Source organism: Accipiter gentilis, chromosome 10, assembly GCF_929443795.1.
Source record: "Accipiter gentilis chromosome 10, bAccGen1.1, whole genome shotgun sequence".
Taxonomy (NCBI): Eukaryota; Metazoa; Chordata; class Aves; order Accipitriformes; family Accipitridae; genus Astur; species Astur gentilis.
In genome coordinates this window covers 35,397,313-35,419,728 of record NC_064889.1, presented here as the reverse complement: position 1 = coordinate 35,419,728, position 22,416 = coordinate 35,397,313, and the positions used below count along the sequence as shown (strand labels likewise).

At 38.1% G+C, this 22,416-nt stretch overlaps 1 protein-coding gene across 10 annotated transcripts in view; it reads right to left on the bottom strand.

The window, feature by feature from the left end:
* Positions 1–3,939: 3,939 nt before the first annotated feature.
* The window catches only part of STXBP4 (syntaxin binding protein 4), a 76,920-nt gene continuing 58,443 nt past the window's right edge, over positions 3,940–22,416 (bottom strand). For 8 of the 10 annotated variants that reach the window (XM_049811777.1, XM_049811774.1, XM_049811775.1 and 5 more), the window contains one exon: positions 3,940–7,015. In XM_049811777.1, the coding sequence (XP_049667734.1) occupies positions 6,904–7,015 (112 nt within the window). In that variant the 3' untranslated portion in view covers positions 3,940–6,903. The remainder of the gene's footprint in view (positions 7,016–22,416) is intronic. The other 2 variants (XM_049811771.1, XM_049811780.1) reach the window with 2 other exon arrangements.

Sequence of the window (22,416 nt, the reverse complement as noted above, 5' to 3'; positions counted from 1 at the left end):
GTAACCCCCATGGTGACTAATTACAGTACCTAACGTTAGGGTCCCCACTGGCACAGACTAGAGATGAAAAAAATGCAGTTCAGCCTGCTGCTTGGGGACTGAAAGCTTTACCATCCCTGGAGAGCTCAGTGATCTTGGTTTTCTCAGGCCTTTGGGGTTGGAAAGGGATGGTGATGCATTACCAGGCTTTGGAGCAAAAATGAAAACTTCAGAAGGAACCCCAATGCTTTGCCTTTCCTAAGATCCTTTCTCTCTCCCATATCAGTGCTATTATTGTTATATTTTAACTTTAGGCCACAAACATAATTTTAATTCTTTTCCCATTCTAATCATACGTTTTAATGACTTCTCTTCACGTACAAGAGCAAGGATTGTTCTTGATGATAATAATAATAAGGCCATAGGGAAATATTGACTACTTAACAGCTAAAGAGCAGGGTACTTAAAAAGAGATTAAGACATCTCTGATCGGTGTGTGGCTTTTGGGGGTCAGGGTGAAATTGTGACTTATCCACAGCAGTGGCAAAACTACTGATTTTTCATGGTTTGCTTTTAGCCAAGAAGCCTAGCAATCAAACTGATATTCCCCATAATGACTGCCTTGAGAAACTGGATACTTCCTTGTCAAGACGAGCAATCATTTCAGCAAACTCCCTCGTTTGCTGCCCCCAGTGAATAATAAGGCATCATATAGTTGCAGTTCAGTATCTCTATTCATCAATAGCCTTCATAACTTGAAGAAAGAACATAGCTTAGGTACATTTTGGAAAAGATGCCGGAGTAAATTCTGTGAGTCTTGAGTGCCATTGTAACTACTAAACACATCATCATCCTTTCTGTTATGCTGAGAATAGCTGAACCTAGAAGATATATATATATGCTCTAATGTAAGAAAATACCTTTAGACAGTAGCTAACCCTATACATATTTAAGCTCAGCTAATCCTGGAAGTTGTAAATGGAGATCCTTATCACATACGTCAGATCGAACATGGCCTTATGGCTTCAGGGACAGAATTTGCAAGGGATGCACTAACGTCCCAAAACATAACTGGGAGCAGGAGGGATAAAGATTTTTTTTTTCATCTACTCTTTTTAAATGAACAGCTTTAACTAGTGTGGGTTTGACTCAGATACTGTACCATGGGGACAGAATCAGTGTTGGTTATTAGATTTCAACTTCCCATCCTCATATTGGGAAACATGAGGCTCTATTTGTAACAGATTTTGGCCCATTCCATTTTTTTCAACTATACGACTTAGTGATGAATGATACAAAACTCATTGCATCTTTGTGGGAAGAGAATTCAATACCATTACCTTGTAATAAAATAACTTAGCTTAAAAGAGTGTTATGAAAATACCAATCTATTAAATCCATGGCAACATCAGCCACAGCTTGGAGAAAAAAATCCAGAATGAGCAATAAATAATGAAGCCAAAAGATATGAACAGAATCTGGATGGTACAACCTGTGAGATGGCTGGTATTTTTAGTATTACCCGAAAACAATCCTCAGGGAAAGGCAAAGCTGGTTACAGAGGACAAAGGTTAGGCTTTATTCATTAGTACTTGATTTTTGGTACGCTATCATTGCAAGCAGTAAGGGGAAAGATTTACTAAGGTATTTAGGTACCTAAACATGCCTAGCAGCATTTATAGCAGCATCTAAGTAGGTTAGGTGCCTAATTCCCATTAACTCCATCAACATCTTTAAGCTGCTAAACATCTTCGCAAAGCTGCCCCCAGAGCCTGAGCTGACAGGTCTCTCCGTTTGAACTGGTGGGGCTGTGCTCATGTGCAGCAGCTGAAGCTCAAGCTGATGCTCCTCGGAGCAGAGCGGTATGGACAATACACGAGGACCAGGAGCACCGAAGTGGACAAAGGTTCCTAAGCTGACTTAAAGTTTTGCTACCGACTTAAGGTAGAGCCATACAAAAGTCACTCAGAGCAGTATTTGCAAAAAGGCCACTGAATTCTGGCGCTTGGTTTGGAGTAAGCATTAACGTTTCTGACTTGGTGAGTTTCTTGAGGTGGGTGTTAAGAATCCCATCGGTTCCCAGAAAAGTCAAGATGTCACAGGCCAAGTCATAACAGCAGTTCCTGAGCTTCAGGAGAGCCCTTCCCACTAGCCAGTCCTGCACAGCCTGGCCTGTTCCACAACCACAAACATTTTTCTGAAAGGGTTTTCCTTGCCTTCACTCAACACCAGCAGACACTCTCCTGCGTGTCAGAAACAGACTTAAAGAAATCAACCAAACCATTTGTTTCAGGTTCATAAAGCAGCCTGTCACGAGAAGCATTTAAATAGATGGTGAACGTTACGTGGGATAGATCAACCTGCGTTAAACACTTTGCTTGACTGAACCTGTCTCTCAATACTCCGGCTTGTCAGGTTTATCTTCCACAGCAAAACACGCGGTGAAACCTGGCTAGCTCTGGCAGCGGGTGCCCAAGGTAACTCCAACTCCGCTTTGAGGAACTGATGAGGCCACCCAACAGATAGTGCCCACGAAGCAAATATATTCTGAAGTAAATCAGATGATAGTTAAAAGGGTAAGTTACAGGAATTACCTCTATTTTATGGTATTTCTTATTTTAGTGTAAGTAATTTCTTATTCCTTAATTTACAGTAGAGGCCTCCAACTGACTTCTAGGTAGGATACACCAGTAGCTTCTGTTCCTTAAACTACAACCATGGGGAGCGTAAGTAAAGTAGGTGAGGCTCCATAGAGACTGCACAGGAACTGTAGCAAGCCTGATTTGCTTTTTTAGCATCCTTTAAAAGTTGGGTTTTCATAATTCTGAAAAATTTTGCTAGAGCAGGAAAAGTGGGATTTGTTCTCTCTCTGTCCTTGGCCGACCATGGGGGTTTTGCCCCATTACATGCCTCTAACAGCTCTACAAAGTAAGGACGAGCTGATTCAGTAACATGTACAGCCCAGGTAGACAAAAGAAGTGATTTGTACTGTTTAATTACATAAGAATTAAGTACTTTCTATCACTGAAATCTGTACTCTGAAGTACACAAGAGATTTCCACCACCACGAATGGTTTTGAGTACAAAGAGGAACGGTAGTCTGCATCAGTTATGGTTTTAAAGGGGATGGTATTAAACAGGGGGCTTTCTAAACAAAGGCCGAGTAGGATCATCCTTGGAGAATAACACTACTTGAGAATTACAGTGACATTCTCTGTACGGAGTCTGGCACCACCGCAAACCCCTCTGAGTCCTTAAGGCTCCAAATGAAATTGGTGTCAGAACAGATTTAGTGCCGTCAGGTTGTGTCCAAGGTGGTCCTTGCTTTGCATTAAGTATCTTTGTGCAAATAGCAACTGTAGTTCCCCCCCCCCCCCCCCCCCGCCCCAACTGATCATAAAAATCTAAAGGATTTATGTACTTGTTTACGTAATAGCTATATCTTTTCTATAGGCTTTATTGTAGAAAACTACAGTGCAGCCATCATACGGCAGCGTGGCTGTACACCCACCAGCACATACGCCTGACCACTATGTGAATATTTAAATGGTGTTTATGGAATGGCCAGCTCACATAGGTATGTGTGCTTATATTTATCTGGCGGGGTTGATGAAAGGATCACCTAATTTATTGAGACACTGAGTAGTGTTACAAGGAAGTTATTTAGCACCTGCAAAGCTGAGTATCTAATATGCCTGTGTAGGTATTTGTGTTAAGCTATTTGCTTTGATGGGAGAATGTGCCATTTTAAATTTACTGGAATATTTGCAGTATTTGAAGGGCAGTGCGGCACAAGTATTCAGGTAAAGATTAACACCATTGTGTACCAGAACAGTATTTTTCACAATGTCACCTTTAGATGGAAAATAAATTGAGGTACAGGAATCATTTATGGCCCTTATAAAGTGGCAGTTTCATTATTTTAAAGGATATAACATGCACTTTCATTACTTTTCCACTTACATTTTTTTATTCTGGAATAAAAATGAAAAGTTGTTGTTTACAGTGTTGCATATTTTCACAACTGCTCTTTACAAATTCTTTTTAAGTTATCCTAAAACCATTTTCTCAATATACACAGTTCAGCTTAATCAAAATAATTTCACAAACTATTTCACAGAAAGGAAGAGACAAGGGGAGATAGAGAGAAATAACCTAGGAAACAAGTATGCCAGCGTACAAAAATAGATTAGAACATTTGGAGATTGTAGGTATGAAAATGTAGTCTCAATAACAGAGAATTTGAACTAGCAGATTATCTGAAGAGGTAATGCTTACCGGAGAAGAAGCCAGATAGATGCAGAGATCTATTTCTAACACCTTTAATTTCTAGACAAATTTATAAAAGAGAGGGAGAAATAGTCTCCAAGTTTCTGAAATGTTCTCATCTGTGGGTGGAGACAGTAAGCAGAGCAGGCAGATCGCCAAGATTTTGTCTCGATTTCTCCCCCTCTCGTGCACAGCAGGCTGTGCATTGCATGCTCAGAGCCAGAGATCATTACCAGCTCCCCAGGAAGGGCAAGCAGTTTGTGCATAGCTGTCCTCCTCCAGCTGATCTAACAGAAGGACAGCTTCAAATTGCTGTTAGGTCTCTATAAAGTCTCTGCTCATGAAGCCTGCCTGATCCATAGCCTCTGTCCCTAAATAGCTTCTCCTATTTGAAACACCCAGCTAGTTGTCAGAAAGCCACAAGCAGAATAAATCAAGACTGTGAGGGTCAAGTGGAGATTCAAACCTCACTTGAAGAGAATTGGAAAAATGGAATCTATATGCAGTCTGGACAGTATGGAAGTATGAACAGAAAGCGCCCGTCATAAAGCATCCAAACAACTACTAAGGCTACAGCAAATACCACAAGGAATTCAGAACGTTATAGATCCTCTATGGGTCATGAGTCTGTGCCATTTTCAGGAAAAAGGATTTAAATAAAAATGCTTCTATGGTGTCCAACCCTGAAACTGAAGCACATGCTCTGTCCCGTCAAGACTGTGTTCTCCGGGAACACAAAGGAGTCTGTGAAGCACGTAGGAGCCATTGGAGCAAAATACGGCTAAAACATTTATGTGTTACTGCTCTGACAAGCTTTCTTAGAAATATAAGTTACTGTGGGTCTGCTGAGCAAGCTCTTCTTCCTAATCCACACCACCTGTGTAGATTCATGGATAATTTGGTTCTGACCTAGTTAAAAGTACAAAACAATTTTTCCTATTTGCTTATTCAATATATCCTGACATCTACTTCCAGCAAAGCCTGCAAAAAACTTTTTTTGTGCACTGCACTTTGTTCCTCCAGGAAGAACATTTAGTGATGTGCCCTACAGCTCACAGGCCAAATGCAGTAGATTGCTGCACTGCCGTTCAAAGAAGAGACTTGACTTGGGCTTTAAAAAAAGGTATATTATTTTTGATTCAAAGGATCAACAGCTACAGTGTGCCTGACTTGGCACAGCTCTGTAATGCTGAGGACAGAAAGTGTGGCATAGGCACCAGAGCTCCAAATAAGTCTGGTCTTTATATCCATTCCTCAGAGTACAAGGATTTTTAAATCCAATGCCACACCTGCTGAAAACCGACCTTAAAAAAAACGTGATTGCACAGCCTCATTCCTTTGTATCGGCCAATAGAGGTGAGCTGGCGTACAGCAGCGTGCCTGAACCTTTCCAGGGAGGTTCTGAATTCCTTAAGTCTGCTGCTCAGAAAAAAACCAGATTGCAGCCTCTGCCTTCCTCACACTGTTACAATCCTGTTCAGCTTCTTGGACTGAAGGTCAGAGATAGGGTTTTCCTTTGGCGTATTCCTCAGTGCTTCTGCAAAGTTTCAGCTCTTTCTTTCAGTCATTAGTCAACACCGACCATATATGTTATACACATACACACACATATATAAAGATCCTCCAGAAAAATGTAGCATAGAATCATATATTTGACAAAGCTGACATCATACATTGTGCTGCGAATAATGAAATTTAAAATATCCTGTGCTCTTGAGGTACAGTGAAACCTGTTCATTAGCTTGCACTAGCACCTCCCGTCATTTTCTTTATCCTCTTTTAATCATCGCCAATGTGTACAAAATGATTTTGCTCTACTTAAAGACCAACTTTGAGGAGGTGACTGATTTCTGCTGATCCTGGAGGTGGTTTCACAGGTTTCATTGTACTTGAAACTTCACAGCTTCCACTGAAGTATTTGATGCATGTATGTATCGGTTTAGCAGAGTACAAAAGTAGAATAATTTTCATTCTTGCCTCATATTGTTGACAGAGTATGGTGTCCTCTACCAAAACTGTTTCTTTTTGCTTGACAACTTATCAAAGACTGTTTTCTAAAACTTAACCACCAACCTTAATAAAGTATTATTTTTAAATGTCATCGGGGCTCCAATACTTGTTGCTAAATTTCTATTAGCAAAACTTATTTGCAAATTTCTTCCATAAAAATAAAATTTTTCAGTAGTTAAAGAAAAGGCATCTACATTACACTCGCTAGCATTGGTTAAAGAAAGGGAAAAAAGCTCACCTTGCATCTTTCAGTCAACCATGACCTGGAATTTGCCATGTGAAATTACAAGCAATGGTCCCGTCTTAACTCATGCTGGTCAAAGCTGTGAAAATTTCACTTCAGGTCAGGGGAGTTATGCCAATAGAGAAGTCATGAAAAGACTAGATTGGGCCCTAAGATAAGACTGATCCCTGCACACCAAACCAGGACAGATTAAGGACTGAAGGGAGATTCTGCAGCGCCTGCATCTTCTGTAGCACCCATCAATAAACCCACCTAAAAAACGGCAGAACTTCCTCTGACTTAAAGGGGAGAATTGTCATCAGGTACTATTATATTAGACTAGAAAGTACGTAGATTAAAAAGGGTGCGTCTCTTCACTAACGTGCGGAAACTAGACAAACTACTTTCTGTCAAAGTCGTCCTCAGCTCTTGGACCTGGGAAGCTCTCTTATTCCATCGTCATCATCCTCAGAGCAAAGCAAGCTTAGTGCACTTGTTACGGGATGGATCCATGACGTTGTCTGTGTCACATGGCTAAAAAGAAACAAGAAGGAAAAAACAGGTTTACCAATCTCAAAACAAGAAAGACCAGATAGAGTCTGGTCTAGAGAAAAAGAGAATTCCGTATCTGAAGGAGTTGTAATGATCATTACAACTCCTTCAGATACGGAATTCTCTTTTTCTTGCTAACTATGAGATTTTTACAAACAAAATGTGGAGTCTTCTCGGTGCTAGAACCTGGACTGAAGGTCTCATTTCCCAATACATTAGAGAGAATGCTTTTGTAAGAGACTCCTGATACAGACTGGTGACATTTCCTGTTAATTGAGCTGTAGACAATTAACCCAGCAACAGTGTACAGCCCAGACTAGCAAAGTCTTACAAAACTCCAACAAGCTAGTAAGGTATTAACATTGCCATCATACCAGTTAAAGCCTGAGGCATAGTGGACAAGAAGAAGTTGACCAAATGTGGAATCACATCATAGAAATATGCTCAGTTTGTTAGAACATAAACTAATATTCTAGCATCACTAAGTCATTCCTCTTCTCGCAGAAGAAGGTTGACGAATAAATCCAAAAACCAATGTTCTTTACACGTCCTCTAGACCAAATTCTGGACGTGCTTCCACAGCCTTTACACATGTAATAAAAGGGAGTCAGTACTACTTTTTAAGGCTTAAACCCTACATTTGACATGCAGTCTAAGCTGCTTTATAGTTTTTGGTAAGCTTCTATATGAATGGAAAGAACCTGATCAAGGCTTGGTAAGGACAAATAAGTGGAATAGGCTTACTGTTTGTGGGTGAGAACGCTGTACACCTTATGATTGGTAGTATGCATGCTAACCATACTGTGTGTGGGCAAGACACAGCCTCTTCTCCCTTCTGGAATAATGTGTTCTTGGTAAAGGAAATAGCTTCTTTTCACTTAAAAAAATCTTGCTAATAAATTCACAGTTTTTATAGTCAAGTCAGTGCAAAGATGAATTTCGTAATATAAGTTCATTACAAGAACTAGCTGAAAAATATTGTACTTATAATATACGCCACAAAAGACAAACAGCTCTTCTCACAACTTCTAACATACAGTGTACCTAAAGCCCATGCCTATATTCACCTTTCAGGTGCATGGGTTTAATTAAATATGACATGCCATGATGGAACTACTCCAGATTTACTTTTTCAAGTGAAAACGGATTTTGTCTTTCTGTCTTCAAGAATGCTCTCTTGAATATCCGATTATGGAAACTGATACGTTAAAGTAGGAATTTGAGTAAATGTTCCACTACACTGAGTTATGGGTATGGGGATCATTATTTCACTCAACATGATCGTGCTACGATCTTATCTTGTATCCACACCTTTCATTTGAGTATATTGAGCTCAGAATAAGTTGGATATGATGAGGACAACAACACTGTTCACCAAGAGGTGCGTACAATGCTAACGTAAATCACATCTTGAGCTGCATTAGTAGATTAACCTATCGCTGAACTGGTAATCCATGAATTTAGCCACTACTTCAATTGAAGCAACGCCTGAGTAAGAACCAAGCAAGAAAAACAAAATGTGGAAGATAAAGGCCATATCCTTAGTTCTTACCCTTAAAAAATGCCCACCACAAACACAAACCCAAAAGCTCCAGTTATGTGTAAAAACAATTCATAAGTTCTTTTTTTGGTCAGAGCAGCACTGGATGGACTCCATTCCTTCATGAGTATATTACAAAAATGTGCATCACCTTACTGGAGCTGTAGAGATTAGCTTCACAGAAGTTAAACCAGAAGTATAACTGAATAACATGTAGCTACAGAAAATAACAACGCAGCAGATACTAACCATTCTCAAATACAGTAATCATTACATTCTAAGAAAGTGAATGTACCATTTTTACTAGGAATGAGAGCAACTTTCCAAAAGTTTCCAATGTTTACCTTTAGCAAGTCAGAAGATAGCCAACACGAAGACTATTAGAGAGTCCTATTACAATGTTTTATGAGAGAATTGTGAATAAAAACTGTCCAATCAAGAACATCGATTCCATTATTCCACAACACAGGGAAACATATGTATTCATATTTATAGTATGAATATATTTATATTTGTAAATATACTTAGGAAAACATCTTTGCTGTATTTTTTGCAATGTTTTCTATAATGTCAGGAAATGCCATGGGTTTGGTTGTTGGTTTTTTTTTTTCAATTAAAAAATTTAGTCAATATGGCTTAATACTGAAGATAGCACTCTAAATTAAAGTCCCAGCATGTGATTTCATTTATCTGCATAACAACACAGAACTCCTTCCAATACCTGCAGAATCAGGGGAGCTGAATGAACTGGTTTCCACCCATTCCAGCTCTGCCAATGCAAGATTTATTGCCTGCAGTACTATTTTAAGTGTTTATATTGCCTGCTTTTATCAAGCCATTTCTCAGCAATCCATTACTGAATTTAAATAAGAACAAAATTAATTTTAAATTTTATTTTTTCCCATTTGACTTCCCCATGTAGCGTGCCTTGACCTGCTGTGTACCTACATCCTTAGCTCTTATCTTCTCATGAGCATGCAGTATCAATCCTGTGAAACGGGTGAAACTGCACAGGAGTAGAAGAGTTATGTGGAAAAGCATTCATGGGTCTTTGATGTAACCAACTAAAAAATTCTTTGTTAAGTGTTTATTCTTCAGAAGATTTTCCTCCTACATACTTAGGACCAGGAGGCAAATGATAGCATGCCCAACTTTCTGCTAACCACTGTAAGAACTTGATTTTGTTCTCATACAAATTAAATGCAGAAATTCTGCAGATCTTTAATAGTGTAGAATTGTGGCATTGAAATCAGGATTACAATTGTCTATATTCAATGGCATAACATTGTTCAATCACTGGTAAGAAAGGAGAGAACTAGTTTTTTATCCATTGTCAAAATATATGGGGCCAAATTTTGCTCTAATGCCAATCTGCTGTAAATGCTTCTGATCTGAACTCAGTTCTCTTAAACTTGCACTAGACTTTATCCCATGAATGCTTCTACTAGGATGGTTTGTATTAAAACCTTTACCAAAATCCTTACTAGGAGGAGAACTCTTATAAATAAAGTCCAGATACCATGTCTCACATTGTAGACAGACACACACAATACGCAGAGATTATTTAGGTACAGAATAAACGTATAACACCCCCTCCTCCCCGCTCTTTATTTTTAGCTCTCCAAAAGTGCTGTGGCTAAAGAGCTTTGACATAATCAGTCCGAAGAGATAATCCCAGATTTACTGGTTTGCAGAACATTCTTGTATTAGAAATACATTCTCTCTGATTTGTGTGTTAGGGACAGCAATAAAAGTGAGAGGGAATTAAAATCTACCTCTAGGTTTTGCTTAATTGATGAAACTGTTTTGAATATTAAAGGAATATTTGGAAAGCCAGCATTACAAATTCTAAATTTAAAACATTTTCTATTTGAAATGTTCCTGTTCGAAAGATTAATTTCACATTTTCAGAGCAATTAACAATATTTAAAGATTTTTAGGTTTTCAGACAAGTCATTGCTGTCAGAGGGTAGCCAAATTTATTGTTAGAAAACAGAAACATTTGATCTGGAAATATGTCAGTAGCTTATTCTGTCTTTTTAACATTAGTAAATTGCAGGACAAATTTCAGAGCTTGGAAAAACAAAACATGAGAACACAGGGATTTTTTTGGCAGAGAAATGGTAGAGAATTATTTAAAATACCATTATAATTACGGTCCTTATGGCTCTTACTTCTTCGCATGGAAAATGATTTCTTTTAAAACGAGAACTTCAGACAATCTTCTCTTTTAAGAAAAGAATAATTAAAGGAAAATTTCAAAGAAAAACTAATGGAAAAAATGTCTGCCCTTTGTTAGATTTTGAGCATTATCAAGACATGCTTTTCACCTTAAACTGTATTCTCCAACTAGGGCCAAGCTCTGGAACCTAGCAGGGAATCATGAAGAGTCTTACAGACTACGCAACTGCTGCAGGTCACTGTGCAGGATGCTGAGCTACAAAGCAGTCATGCAGTATTCTTGGAATTATTTTTTTTCCCCCTTTTGACATAGGACAACATTCATAATCTTTGGCTGAATTTTGGCTGTGTACCAGGGTTATTTAGCTTTAAAAGGAACAATCTTGTGCAAGACCCAGGTGTTTGAGATCTGTTCAGGAGACAAGACGCAGCCTTAAAGAACTGATCAGTCGAACTCTCATAATGAATAGGGACCATTACTCATTAAGGACCAAATAGGATTTAGCTGTATCTGAACTTGAAATCTGACTTGTTTCTGGTTTCATATGAATCCTGTGCTTCCCTACCAAACTGAGCAGCACTGAAGATGAAAATGAAAGCAGAACTCTGCTCATATGAAATAACACAAACCCCAAGGTAGCCATTTTCTTCCCTAAATGAACATACCCCATAACCTAAATCCATTTAATACACAGTAGTAATTTTGCTAAACTTTTAATCTTTCTTGTCTTACTTTTTGATTTCCCAAACTTCACTAGCCCTTTAAAATGCAATAATGCTCGGCTAAAGAGTATTGATGCTTGATGGAGCTTTTACCGATCTGTGCACAACTGAAAGTTTTTGCAAAGCCATTGTCGCAGTGTAGTACTGCTGATAACCGTAAGGCTGAGACGTAGGAAAATGCACGCTCTGAAAGCTTTACCCTTTAGTGCTTTCACTGTTGTTATTGAAATAATAATTTTAAAATGTAGCAAATAGCACTGCTAGATGTAGATGCAATGGGTTGGAAAGGGACATGCTCCATACTACCCAGAAATATATTCCATATTATGCTTTTTCAATTTTTAGACTTACACGCATAGCCCAGTGGGAATTTCTGAAGTTACTCTGAAAGGAGTGTATGCCATCTGCTAGACGACTAGGAATATGGGAGACTGCGTTCCTTTGTAACACGCTAGTACGTAGGCCCCCATGCAGTGGTGGCTGGGAAGCTAACGAGGGCCAGAGCAACAGGAATATAAAGAACAATGCCACCGAAGGAAGATCCTGAAACTTAATACTTCATCTAGAGGTTATATCATCTTCCCCGCTTGCTCTTGCACAGACTCAGTCTGTGTAGCTCTTTGCTGGACCACGCACAGCTTTGCAAGATTTGTTTTAATTACTGCCTTTTGTCTTTTGTTGCTGGGCCTTTCTGCTTCTGCTCCCCTTGTGCCTGGAACAGCCTTTTGCTTTGCAAGGATCCTCTTTCTTCTTTAAAACCCAGTCCCAAATCTTGCGGCTTTGAGAAGGTACCCGGCTCTTTCATCTCTATTTTACTCATACTTCTCTAACTTGCTAATGCAAGTCTCTTGGGCGATGATCAACGTTCCTTATGCACCTTCCGCAACATTGCATAATAAAATATACCATCAAAAATAGATTCTGCACAAAAATGGAGTAGTCCTAGCTTGCTCCAGGCACCTGGAAGACCTTCATGTCTTGGTAGGGTGAGACAGAATTACCCTTCCTCGTGCCAGCAGGTGGCAATGGAGTATCTAAAGGAGTACCAGGGAGCTGCTACTCCTCAAGGCAGACCACTGGATCACGGTAATGGCAGACCTTTTAGTTACAGCCCAGCTCCCTCCCATGATTGTGGAGTTTAGGTAAATACTATATAGCAAGATTTGGTACACAGGATGGTCAAAATGCTGGAAGCGTGCTAATTCTGTTGCCCTCAAATCTCTACCTGATAGTGTTTCTAAATTGCTTTACAATCCGATTGAATATAATGTGTCATTACTGGAGCTGCACCTGCCACATTTTGTGAGTGCATTCCTTTTTTCTTTAGGATTGCACGATTTTCGGGAGCAGAACTATTTCTCAGCTTTCAAGAGCCAGGGCTTTTAACACTTTGCTGTTGTCCCTTATGAATTTAAACTTGTTATTATTTTATTGTCTCTTCAATGCCAATGCATATCATGAAATAAGCTGCTTGCAGACCCAGTCACGGTATCTGTCATGTTTGGTATCCCCTTTGAAAATGCCAGTGGTTGGAAAGCAGACGCTGTAAGGGGATACCAAGTCACGCAATGGAAAACTCTTGCTATTTTGAAGAGCAAATGCTGGGAGGATCTGCAAGGAATAACTTATTCTGAACTGTAACTAAAAGATTTTAATCTAGTAGATAAGCAATTAGAACAAAATAAAACAACTGGGTGACGTTGATGCAAGTATAATCAATCAATTCTGAGAGCATCTGGGGAAGACAGTTTCCAGACACGGAACCTACAGGCAGTTTGGGAAGAGTTTTTGTATTGTATTTGTCAAAATCAGATTATTTGAAATTAAATATTCTTTTTTCTTTCTCCTTTTTGTTAAAACTGGTTTCAGACTGTACCCTCTTTCAAGACAACATTTCAAAAGGAACATGCAACATCTAATAGTACCCCAGGAGTGCTGGGCAGGTCCTGGAAGATGGCAGGGACCTCAACTTCTACTGGCTGTAATAAGATCGAGAGCACTTGTCACCTCATGGAACCGTGTCCTAAGGCAACATAAATGTTTCTTGTATTTCCCTCAGGGATCGCAGATTTTGCCTGAGTATTAATTAAAGATTGAGGGATATAAAGTGAAACCCCAGAAGACAGTCTCACTACTTATTCCTTGATTAAACCGATTAAACACTTGCCTACTAAGAAAAATCTATGAGCAATTTCAGAAGGCAGTAATCACTAGGAAGAAGATTTATATAGCCAAATAATGTGCTATATCATTAAAAATTGTCAACAATAAACAAATGGCCCAATCTAAAATAAAAACAGTAGTAACAGAAGGATCTGAGCCAAGGCTGAATAAGCCCAAAGGTTTGAGTGACAGGATATGCAAACTTTTCACAGTTTTAAAGCACTACCTGAAATCCGTCTCACCCCAGTATTAGCCAACTGCTATTACTCTAAAAGTGGTGTTTTAATATATGCAGTTACTCATAATCCTGTGTCTCTAAGTGAACATAATAAAAATTCTGGTGCAGTTTATTTGCAAATGCATCAGAGCACGCTCGAGGCTTATGTTTAAGCTACATGCATACTAAAATGAAATAAAGCTGGAGCGATGGCTTAGGCCCATGCTTCAGATGAAGTGCATACTGAAAAACCCTTGCTGTGCATTTTTCTGCTTCTGAGAGCTCTCCCGAAACCCAGGGAGATCTCAGGAGAACTGATGGTGTAGCATGGTGTACATAACGTTCCAGAAGTGCCAAATCAAAGAAAAGAAAACAAAGAAAACAAAGAAAAATTTAGTAGGAGTCTGAACTGTCATATTTCCAGTTCTACTCATGAAAGTAATTAGACAGGTGAGAATCAGACCTTTGGTCACATCGGTGTAAGAGTAAAATTACCCAGCAGAGGTAACAAAAATCAGCACACTGATTTCAGTGGGATTTGTAGGTCTACGGCAAAAAAATAATTTCAGCTTTATGTATTTTCTCACAGAAGAAATTTTAACAGCTGCCTTATATGATAGGCCAGTACCTGGACAGAGTGTGCCATAGCTGTGGAAGCTGAAAGAATGTTTCTCCATTTTGGTTCTTGATATTAAAAAAACAACCAAGCTCTCCGGAAAAAAAAAAGATTGCCCAACCAAAAGCAGCTTAAGGTCTTAACATTCTTGTATTACAAGCTCATGTCATAAAATCCAATGCCCGGTTTCCTAGTTTTACATCTGAGATTATTTTCCTTATAGTCATGCAAAATGATTTCAGTGAAAATCAGAGAAACTGAATTCCCTACAACCCAAGTATCTGGCAAGAAACAATTTCTAAACCTTAGAAATTACTTGGAATTTTCATCTTATCCTAGCTATCTGTAAGTCTTCATGAATTTTTAGTTACAAATGTCTTACACTAAATCATTCCTGTGTCTTTTAATAAGAAGTCTTTCTTCATTCAACAGTGACTGTGGACAAAGAACAACTAGGGGATACAATTTTCAGAAGAGGACTGTTACTTGTGGATATATTTATACCTAGTGAACAACTTGAGACACAGCAGAGAGTCATGTACTTCAGACGGCAGGCATTAACACTTTGTGAAAATAAAAGTTCTCTGAGATTTCTCAAGTTGGTTATCCAAGAATCAAAAAGAAAAATGTCAGGATTACCCAAATTCATATGGTTACATCTGAAAGCATTTGAACTGATGTTGAGATGATGGATGCAGAGAGCTTTGGATCATTACACATCAAAAAGCAGTAATAACAGTTAGCACTTGGTTAGTACTGAGCCAGTTTTATTTAAATATTTGCAACTTCTTGTGACTATGTAACTATTCTTTCCTCTGTTTTCAGATAGGAGGACTGGAGGATGACAGGTAAGAGGAAACATTTTCAAAAGCAACATCTATTTTTGAGTGACATGTAAAATAGGAAAGGTCCAATTTTAAGAGATAAAGTATTGCATCTTTCTTTGAACTCAATGAAAAGAGAGAGCACTCCATGCCTCAGAGTACCCGTTCCTACTCACAAAACATCAAAGTTATTAAGATCGGGACAGGTACAATGATGATTTTGATAACTGATAATTTTGGTGTAACTAAACTCACTGAAACTTGAGTGGAACATACAGAAGTTTACTTCTAGATCAGCTATGCTATGATTTGAACGTTACTGAACCTGATTTCTTCCAGGAAGGGCCAGTCCAACCGCTACTTAGATAACCTGCAGACAACCAGTATATTGTAATATACCAGTATACACTGGCATGGGACAGCCAAGGTGAAGCTGAACACACCTCAGTATGTTGGGGTTTGGGTCCCTCCTGATAAGCAGAGTACACTTATCAAAGGAACAGCTTTGTTTTTTCAATTTAGCATGCAGTAAGTAAAATCAACTGTGATTTATCTTCCTTTTATGATGTTACCTTCAGCTCTAGTGCTATAAAACATCAATGTTTATACTACAGAAGTTCTTCATCTATCACACATGCTTTGCTATTCTTAGTTCAGTCATAAAATCATAAACGGTTTCTGTGAATGCCCAGCTTTCAGTAAAATTAATGATGGCTCCTTCCCAAGCAAAACCAAACAAAATAGAATATTATAAAATATATAAGTAGGATGTGTTGGCTTTCAAAGTGGAAGCCCGATTTGTTAGGTATGATTTCAAAAGCTACCAGAACATGTCATGTGTGGTTTTTATTAATCTGTATTTTACAAGTATTGACTTTAGGCTCCTACTTAACTTGAACCAAATTCTATACCTTCCAATTAAGGCACCTTCATGCCTACTTTGTCACACTGAAGCATCCAAAGCTTCCATGTAAAACTTCTGATTTTTAGATAAACTGCTGAAAAATAACCCTAAATCAAATATTACTGTTTCCCTTTTGTTATAAGATAGAAAACATACAGGCCCTAACATATCTAAGGAAAAGATCTCCAAAGTTTAAAATATTTGGGAACTTTTACTTGTCTTTCAGGAAAATTTAAGATAAATGTTCTTGAGGAAAATAGCAGTTAATATGGAATAGTTGGAACTTAGTCCTATTAAAATGCTAGAAAAACAGTGTTTACAGGGGCAAAATTCACAGCTGGTCCTTACAAACTGTATACATATGCAAGGAGTGGGTGGGAGTGGGAGGGAGAATAGCAAGGCCCTACCTAATTTTAGGTGCCAGTCTCATGATACAGAGCTGCCATATGTTAAAGGTGAATGTAGTGGGAGGATGGAAGAGATTAACTATAGTGGGTTTTCTGGGGAAAAAAATTAGTGTCCCAGCTACAGTTTTTTTATACTGTTCCTGTGTGATTCTAAAGCACCAGTGTATAACCACTAATTAATTAGCATATACGGTACTTCATTGTGAGAGCAGTTATGCACAGACTCTTTCTCCTACTTAAAAACCAAACCCAGAAATTACTAATTCACAAAATCTGTTCAATGATAGAATACACTTTCTGTTTGCACTGCTGCAAAATTAATTAATATTGAACTTTTTTACCTTATTACATGGGGTCTCTTCAATGCACTGGCCCTTCAAGTTCAAGACAGACAATGGAAAAAGTGGAGAGGATCCAGTGGAGGGTCACCAAGATGATTAGAGGGTTGGAGAACTTGGCACATGAAGAAATGTTGAAGGAATTGGGTTTGTTCAGCCTAGAGAAGAGAAAGCTTGGGGGGTGGAGGGTGGGTCTCTAATCAAAGTCTTCCAATACCTATAAGGTAGTTATGAAGAAAATGGAGGCACTTTTCCCACAAAGATGTATTGCTTTTTGTCTGTTGCCATGGGCACAGGTTGCTTCAGGGAAAATCTGTCCAGATTAAGAAAACATTTCTTCACTGTGAGAACAACTAAACATTGGAATAGGGTGCCCAGAGAGGTGGTGGAATCTCCCTCACTGGAAATATTCAAGACTTGGTTTGACAGGGCTCTGGATAACTTACTCTTCAACAGATGGTTAAATGAGATGACCTCCAGACATCCCTTCCAATCTAGACTTTTCTATGATTTTATTTTATGATTTTGGAACTGCAACGGACTGCTGAAAACCCCATTAGGGTACACTTAGTTGTCACTTCGAGCAAATGAGGTCAGCATCTCAATTCTTCTTAACCAAACTGGCTGATACAAACAGTGATAGAAATACCAGACGTAAATTGGTGAGGAAACAGGCACCAGTAACGTGTTTCTATTACACATTAATTGATGGGGCATGAAGCTGGTGCTATGTATGTATGACTGATTGTATTGTTACACGTAAAATAAAGTACTGTTTGCCCTCTCCATTGCTTTAAAGTACACCAGGTTACCTTCAAACATACCTGGGGCCAAATTCAACCTTTACTCTCCAGCAGGAGGGAAGCACAGTTATACTAGCAATGAAGCTCATCCTTACCTTTTAGTCTACTGGTGTAATTTTTGTCCTTCTGATAACTGTTAATTTATATCATATTAGTAGGACGCTTGAACTTGCTTTTTTTCCAATGCATACCAAGATGTAACTCAGAGAGGCTTACGTTACTGTTTGCTATTTCATGGTAAACCTATACACATGACCTTAATGCCTAGCACAGGATCATGTGAGTTTATGACACACCAGCGGTCTAAAAGGTAGTTTTTTCACACTTGCCAGCACTTTGTGACTGATCTTAGCAACCTGGTTGATTGAAAATAATTTACAGAGAAACTGAAATGATTTCCTGAATAAAAGAGGTGATTTCAAAAATTGTCTTAAGGTGAGGGTTCATGGACAAGATACAGCTTTCCCTGGTAGGTATAGAGAGCTGTTCAGCCCCTTAGGAATATAGCCATGTAAATGTTTTATTCATGTCAGTTATTCACATAAGTGGGTTTCACTTTAGTGTGTAACACAAGCCAGCTGGTTTGCTTCTTTTAAACTCTGATTTCTCATGCACTTCATATTGCTACACCCCCTTCAGAGATATTTATGGAAATTTCACAGCAAGCTGTCTCAAGCTTATGCGCTATTAAGATTCCATTCTGGGGTGTTTACTGCATTAGATTTATAACATATAGATTTATGGACTCAGCTACTTGATGGCACAATAAAGCATGTTGGAACTGAAGGCAACTACTAATTAAAATAATATTTGATTGTCCTTAGCATATTGTAAAACTGCTGTAGATTTAAACAGAGCCATTGCAGCTTCTATATAGCCTCACAGACTAACTGCATAATAGGAAAACTTACAATTCACATACAAGATCAGTTTAACTGTGGCTACACTGAGGGAATTATAACATGTTTTTCTAGCTGTTTGTACACATGGAAGTGGGCTAGCGTTTAAATACTCTTAAGCCCCTCATGGCTTCGGCTGTTCTAAACACCAACGAACGAAAGGATTGAAGTTCACAGCCAAAGAGAAGAAGAAGGTTACAGTACTAGTACCAGGGCGGTAAAGTATCAACTATTCTGCTAATCCCCTTTTAAACAATTAGATTAAATCCTACTGAAAAGGATCAGCTGATACGATGCACCTCAAGCTAAGTTCCTCCTAGAAAAGGATATTTTCAATGTTGGGTAGAATTTTCATCTTGAAATCTCTACCATTCAGTGTTAGAAACAAGGGACTTAAGCAACCCCTGCTCCTTGCTCTAAATAGTTAACTTTCTCAGACTGACTTCACACACATTACAAGGTATAGTAAGAGGTATGAATTTTCAAGCATGCAAAAAGCCTGGCTTACGCTCTGCAAAGGCATTTGGAGACAGTGATGAAAACAAAATAAGGAAATAGTTAAAATTAATATTAATTACGATGACGTCTTATTGCAATGCTCAGTTAATTCCATTCTAATGAACTGCATTAAGAGCTCTTAACACTGCTTCAGTGTGGTGGCTCCATTCAGAAGAATGTAAGTTTTTAGACAGTGATCATGAAGGGTGATTTCATACCCTTCTCCGCAATTAAAATGGATAGATTTTCCTCGCCCGCCACATAAAGACTGGTATGCAGAACTTTACAGGACAGATTTCAGAAGGCAACAACGATGGAAAAACTGGGGCACTACCACTTGTAATGCTAGGAGCGCATTAAGAAGAGGGAAGAACATTCATGAGTCATTAAGAATCAAAGACGAGATATGCAAAAATTCCTGAAAAAGCTTTTTCATGTGAACTACTCAATTCAAATCTGTAGTTTCAGCAAGTGGGGATAACATGCAAAACATCTGATGCTTTCTGCAAATTAGGCTTCCACCACCTAGACTAGCTGAGATCCTGCTGTTGCTAATATACATCTTACTGTCACATCTGCAATAGTTTGGCATCCAAGCGCAGAACTTAAAAGAAATTTCTTGTGTGTTCAGCAAATCTAGCTTTCTGCTGAGTCATCAAGAGAAGTACTTGTATGAGAAGCACAGTAACAAAACCAGAAAAGAAAAAAAGCAGGAAAATTTTTCAAGAATGTGAGATTTCTTCTGTTCTGCTGCTAAATTTTATTTGCTATTATTGCTAGATAATACTATCTCCAGGCTCAGTTTCCAATTACACAGGGATAAACCTAGAGTACTGCAAGTGTTCTGCCCAGAACAGAATCCAGCATCCACCTTAACTTTCCAGCTGTCCTATAATGGATCCCTGTATCGACAGATGGAGAACAAGGGAACAGTGCTCTTTTTTAATAGTTGCCCTTGTATTTATTTCCATTGCTATGAAATTGGCTTTTAATTCACTTTCATTTCCTAAGTTATTTTTCTACAATTTTTTTTGGGTATAAATCCCATGTAGTAACCTACATCTGTCTGAAAATAAAAGCTGCCCTTTGATTAGAGCTGGAATGCAGTATCATATATGGTGTGTTTGGAAACCTCTGCAGAAAAAAAACATGTCTGCTTTAATACATCTAGCTCGAGGCACCATGGGGTGAGTCAAGGACAACAGAGCAGTATGTTTGAAAAAAAGAAAAAAAAAAAGTCCTTGCTTTTCTTGGCTAGCTAATACATAAACTTCAATGTTATTTATGTGACTTTTTATAAGAGTTTGGGATAAAAGTAATTTTACCTCACTGCAAAGATTTATTTGCTGCCTTTCCTGTCTTTTAGGAGACTGTGGAAGTCCACCTGCAAAATAGCGTCTTCGTGGCACTATAAGAATTAAACAATATGCAAATTTCAGCAGCTAGAGTAACTAGCTATTAATTAAACAATGATTAATGATATATATGGAATGGAGATGAATTATATTTTTCAGCAGTTGTTTCAATCTTTTAGAAGAATAATAAAAAACCCTATTATATGAAATAATTTTCACTATATTCTGGAAAAAACAACAGCATACTGTCCAATTAACTTCCTGAAGTTTCTGGGACATACAGCACAAGCTACTTCTTTTTCATGCATTTTTCCTCCAGAATCAGAGAATACAACTGAAAAAAAATCTTTCCTATAGTACACAACAAAATCCTATAGCTTTTATCAAGCAAGTCTTTGTAAAAAAGCTTTCAATTCTCAAACTGAAGACATCAGCAGGATATAAACCATATTTTGGATTTAATAAAAAAAAATAATTTTTAAAAAATAATTTTTTGTAAATAATGAATTTGCACTGCATTTTTTCTTCTAGTCTTTCAGAAAAATGATCACTCAGGAAATCTTAGAGTTAAGGAAAGACAAAAAGCAAATAACAACGGCCTAAGATTACTGCTTTGTTTTGTAGTGGTTTTTTTTTTTTTTTACCCAGATGATTACATCTTCAAATGATTACTGCTTTTAAAGCATTTGTAGAAGTTTTCTTTATGCTTTAGACACTGTGTTATTGCAACATCTTATCAATGTCACCTTTCCTCTAGTCTCTGGAGAGTTTTGAAAAATTAATTTGTTTGCAATATCTTCTAAAAAAATCACAGGTAACTCTTGACATAGACATATTTTTCTGTAATTTTTTTTGTGGGGGTGCATAATAACTGCTCATTCTTGCAATGTCTGTCCTGAACACCGGTCAGTAACATTCACTACTAGTTAATATGAGTATTTCTAATAAGCCAGCTATGAGGAGTATGGCTTTATCTTTGGCAACCACTTGCAAATGTAGAAAGCAAACCCTATGGAAACTGTAGGCATAATTTCATAGGGTAAAAATCAAGAACAAAAAATAGTATATATGCAGAATATGAGAGAAGGCTTTTCCATCTGGTGCAGCTTCAGTGGCATTATCAATGGAATAAAAGTTGCTTAACCTGCAGCCAGTGATACTGTGAAATGTCAATATTCTGTGATACTCAAGTTAGTAAGTCTCCATTTAGCATCTAAGTGTAAAGTCTAGGGTATAATGACTTTTCTTCTAAATGAATGGTATGGAAGTTGGAAATCTCTTGATTATTTTGTAAATATAACTAAATGCTTTCAGTCCTGTTCCTTCACCCTCTTGCGGCAACAGAACAACTTACTCCCATGCAAGGGAGCTGGATACGACATCAACCCCCCCGCCAAACATCAGTAACTTTAGATTTCGGTGAAACCAGAGCACTACCTTCTAAAAATCTAAAAGAATTCTAAGAATTCTTCCACTTTCCCAAAATACAAGGGCACTTTTTAAAATGGATATTTATACTTGTAAACTATTTAGGGGATGAGATATTTTTTTTTCTTATCTCCTGGGTCCATTATTGGGCCAAACACATAACTGGGGAAGTTTTCAACATTGTACACTAGGGTTTTCAAAGACACCTGAAGGACTGAGAAACACAGTTCTCACTGGATTTCAGTTGGATTTGTGACTAAGCCCTCTGGACAGTGAAGTCACAAAACCCAGAAAAGAACAAGTGATATTGGTAATAAAGATGTATACAAAGCATGTAATAAAGATGTATATACAACAGCTTTTGTTATTTTACTCATTTTCCCATTAATTCTAGGTTTAGAAATGTGTTTAGTTTGATGTGCTTTTATTTCAACTCTAACCCATTTTCCCTCTTGCTGTAGGGCAGGACCGACTCCCTGTCATGGTT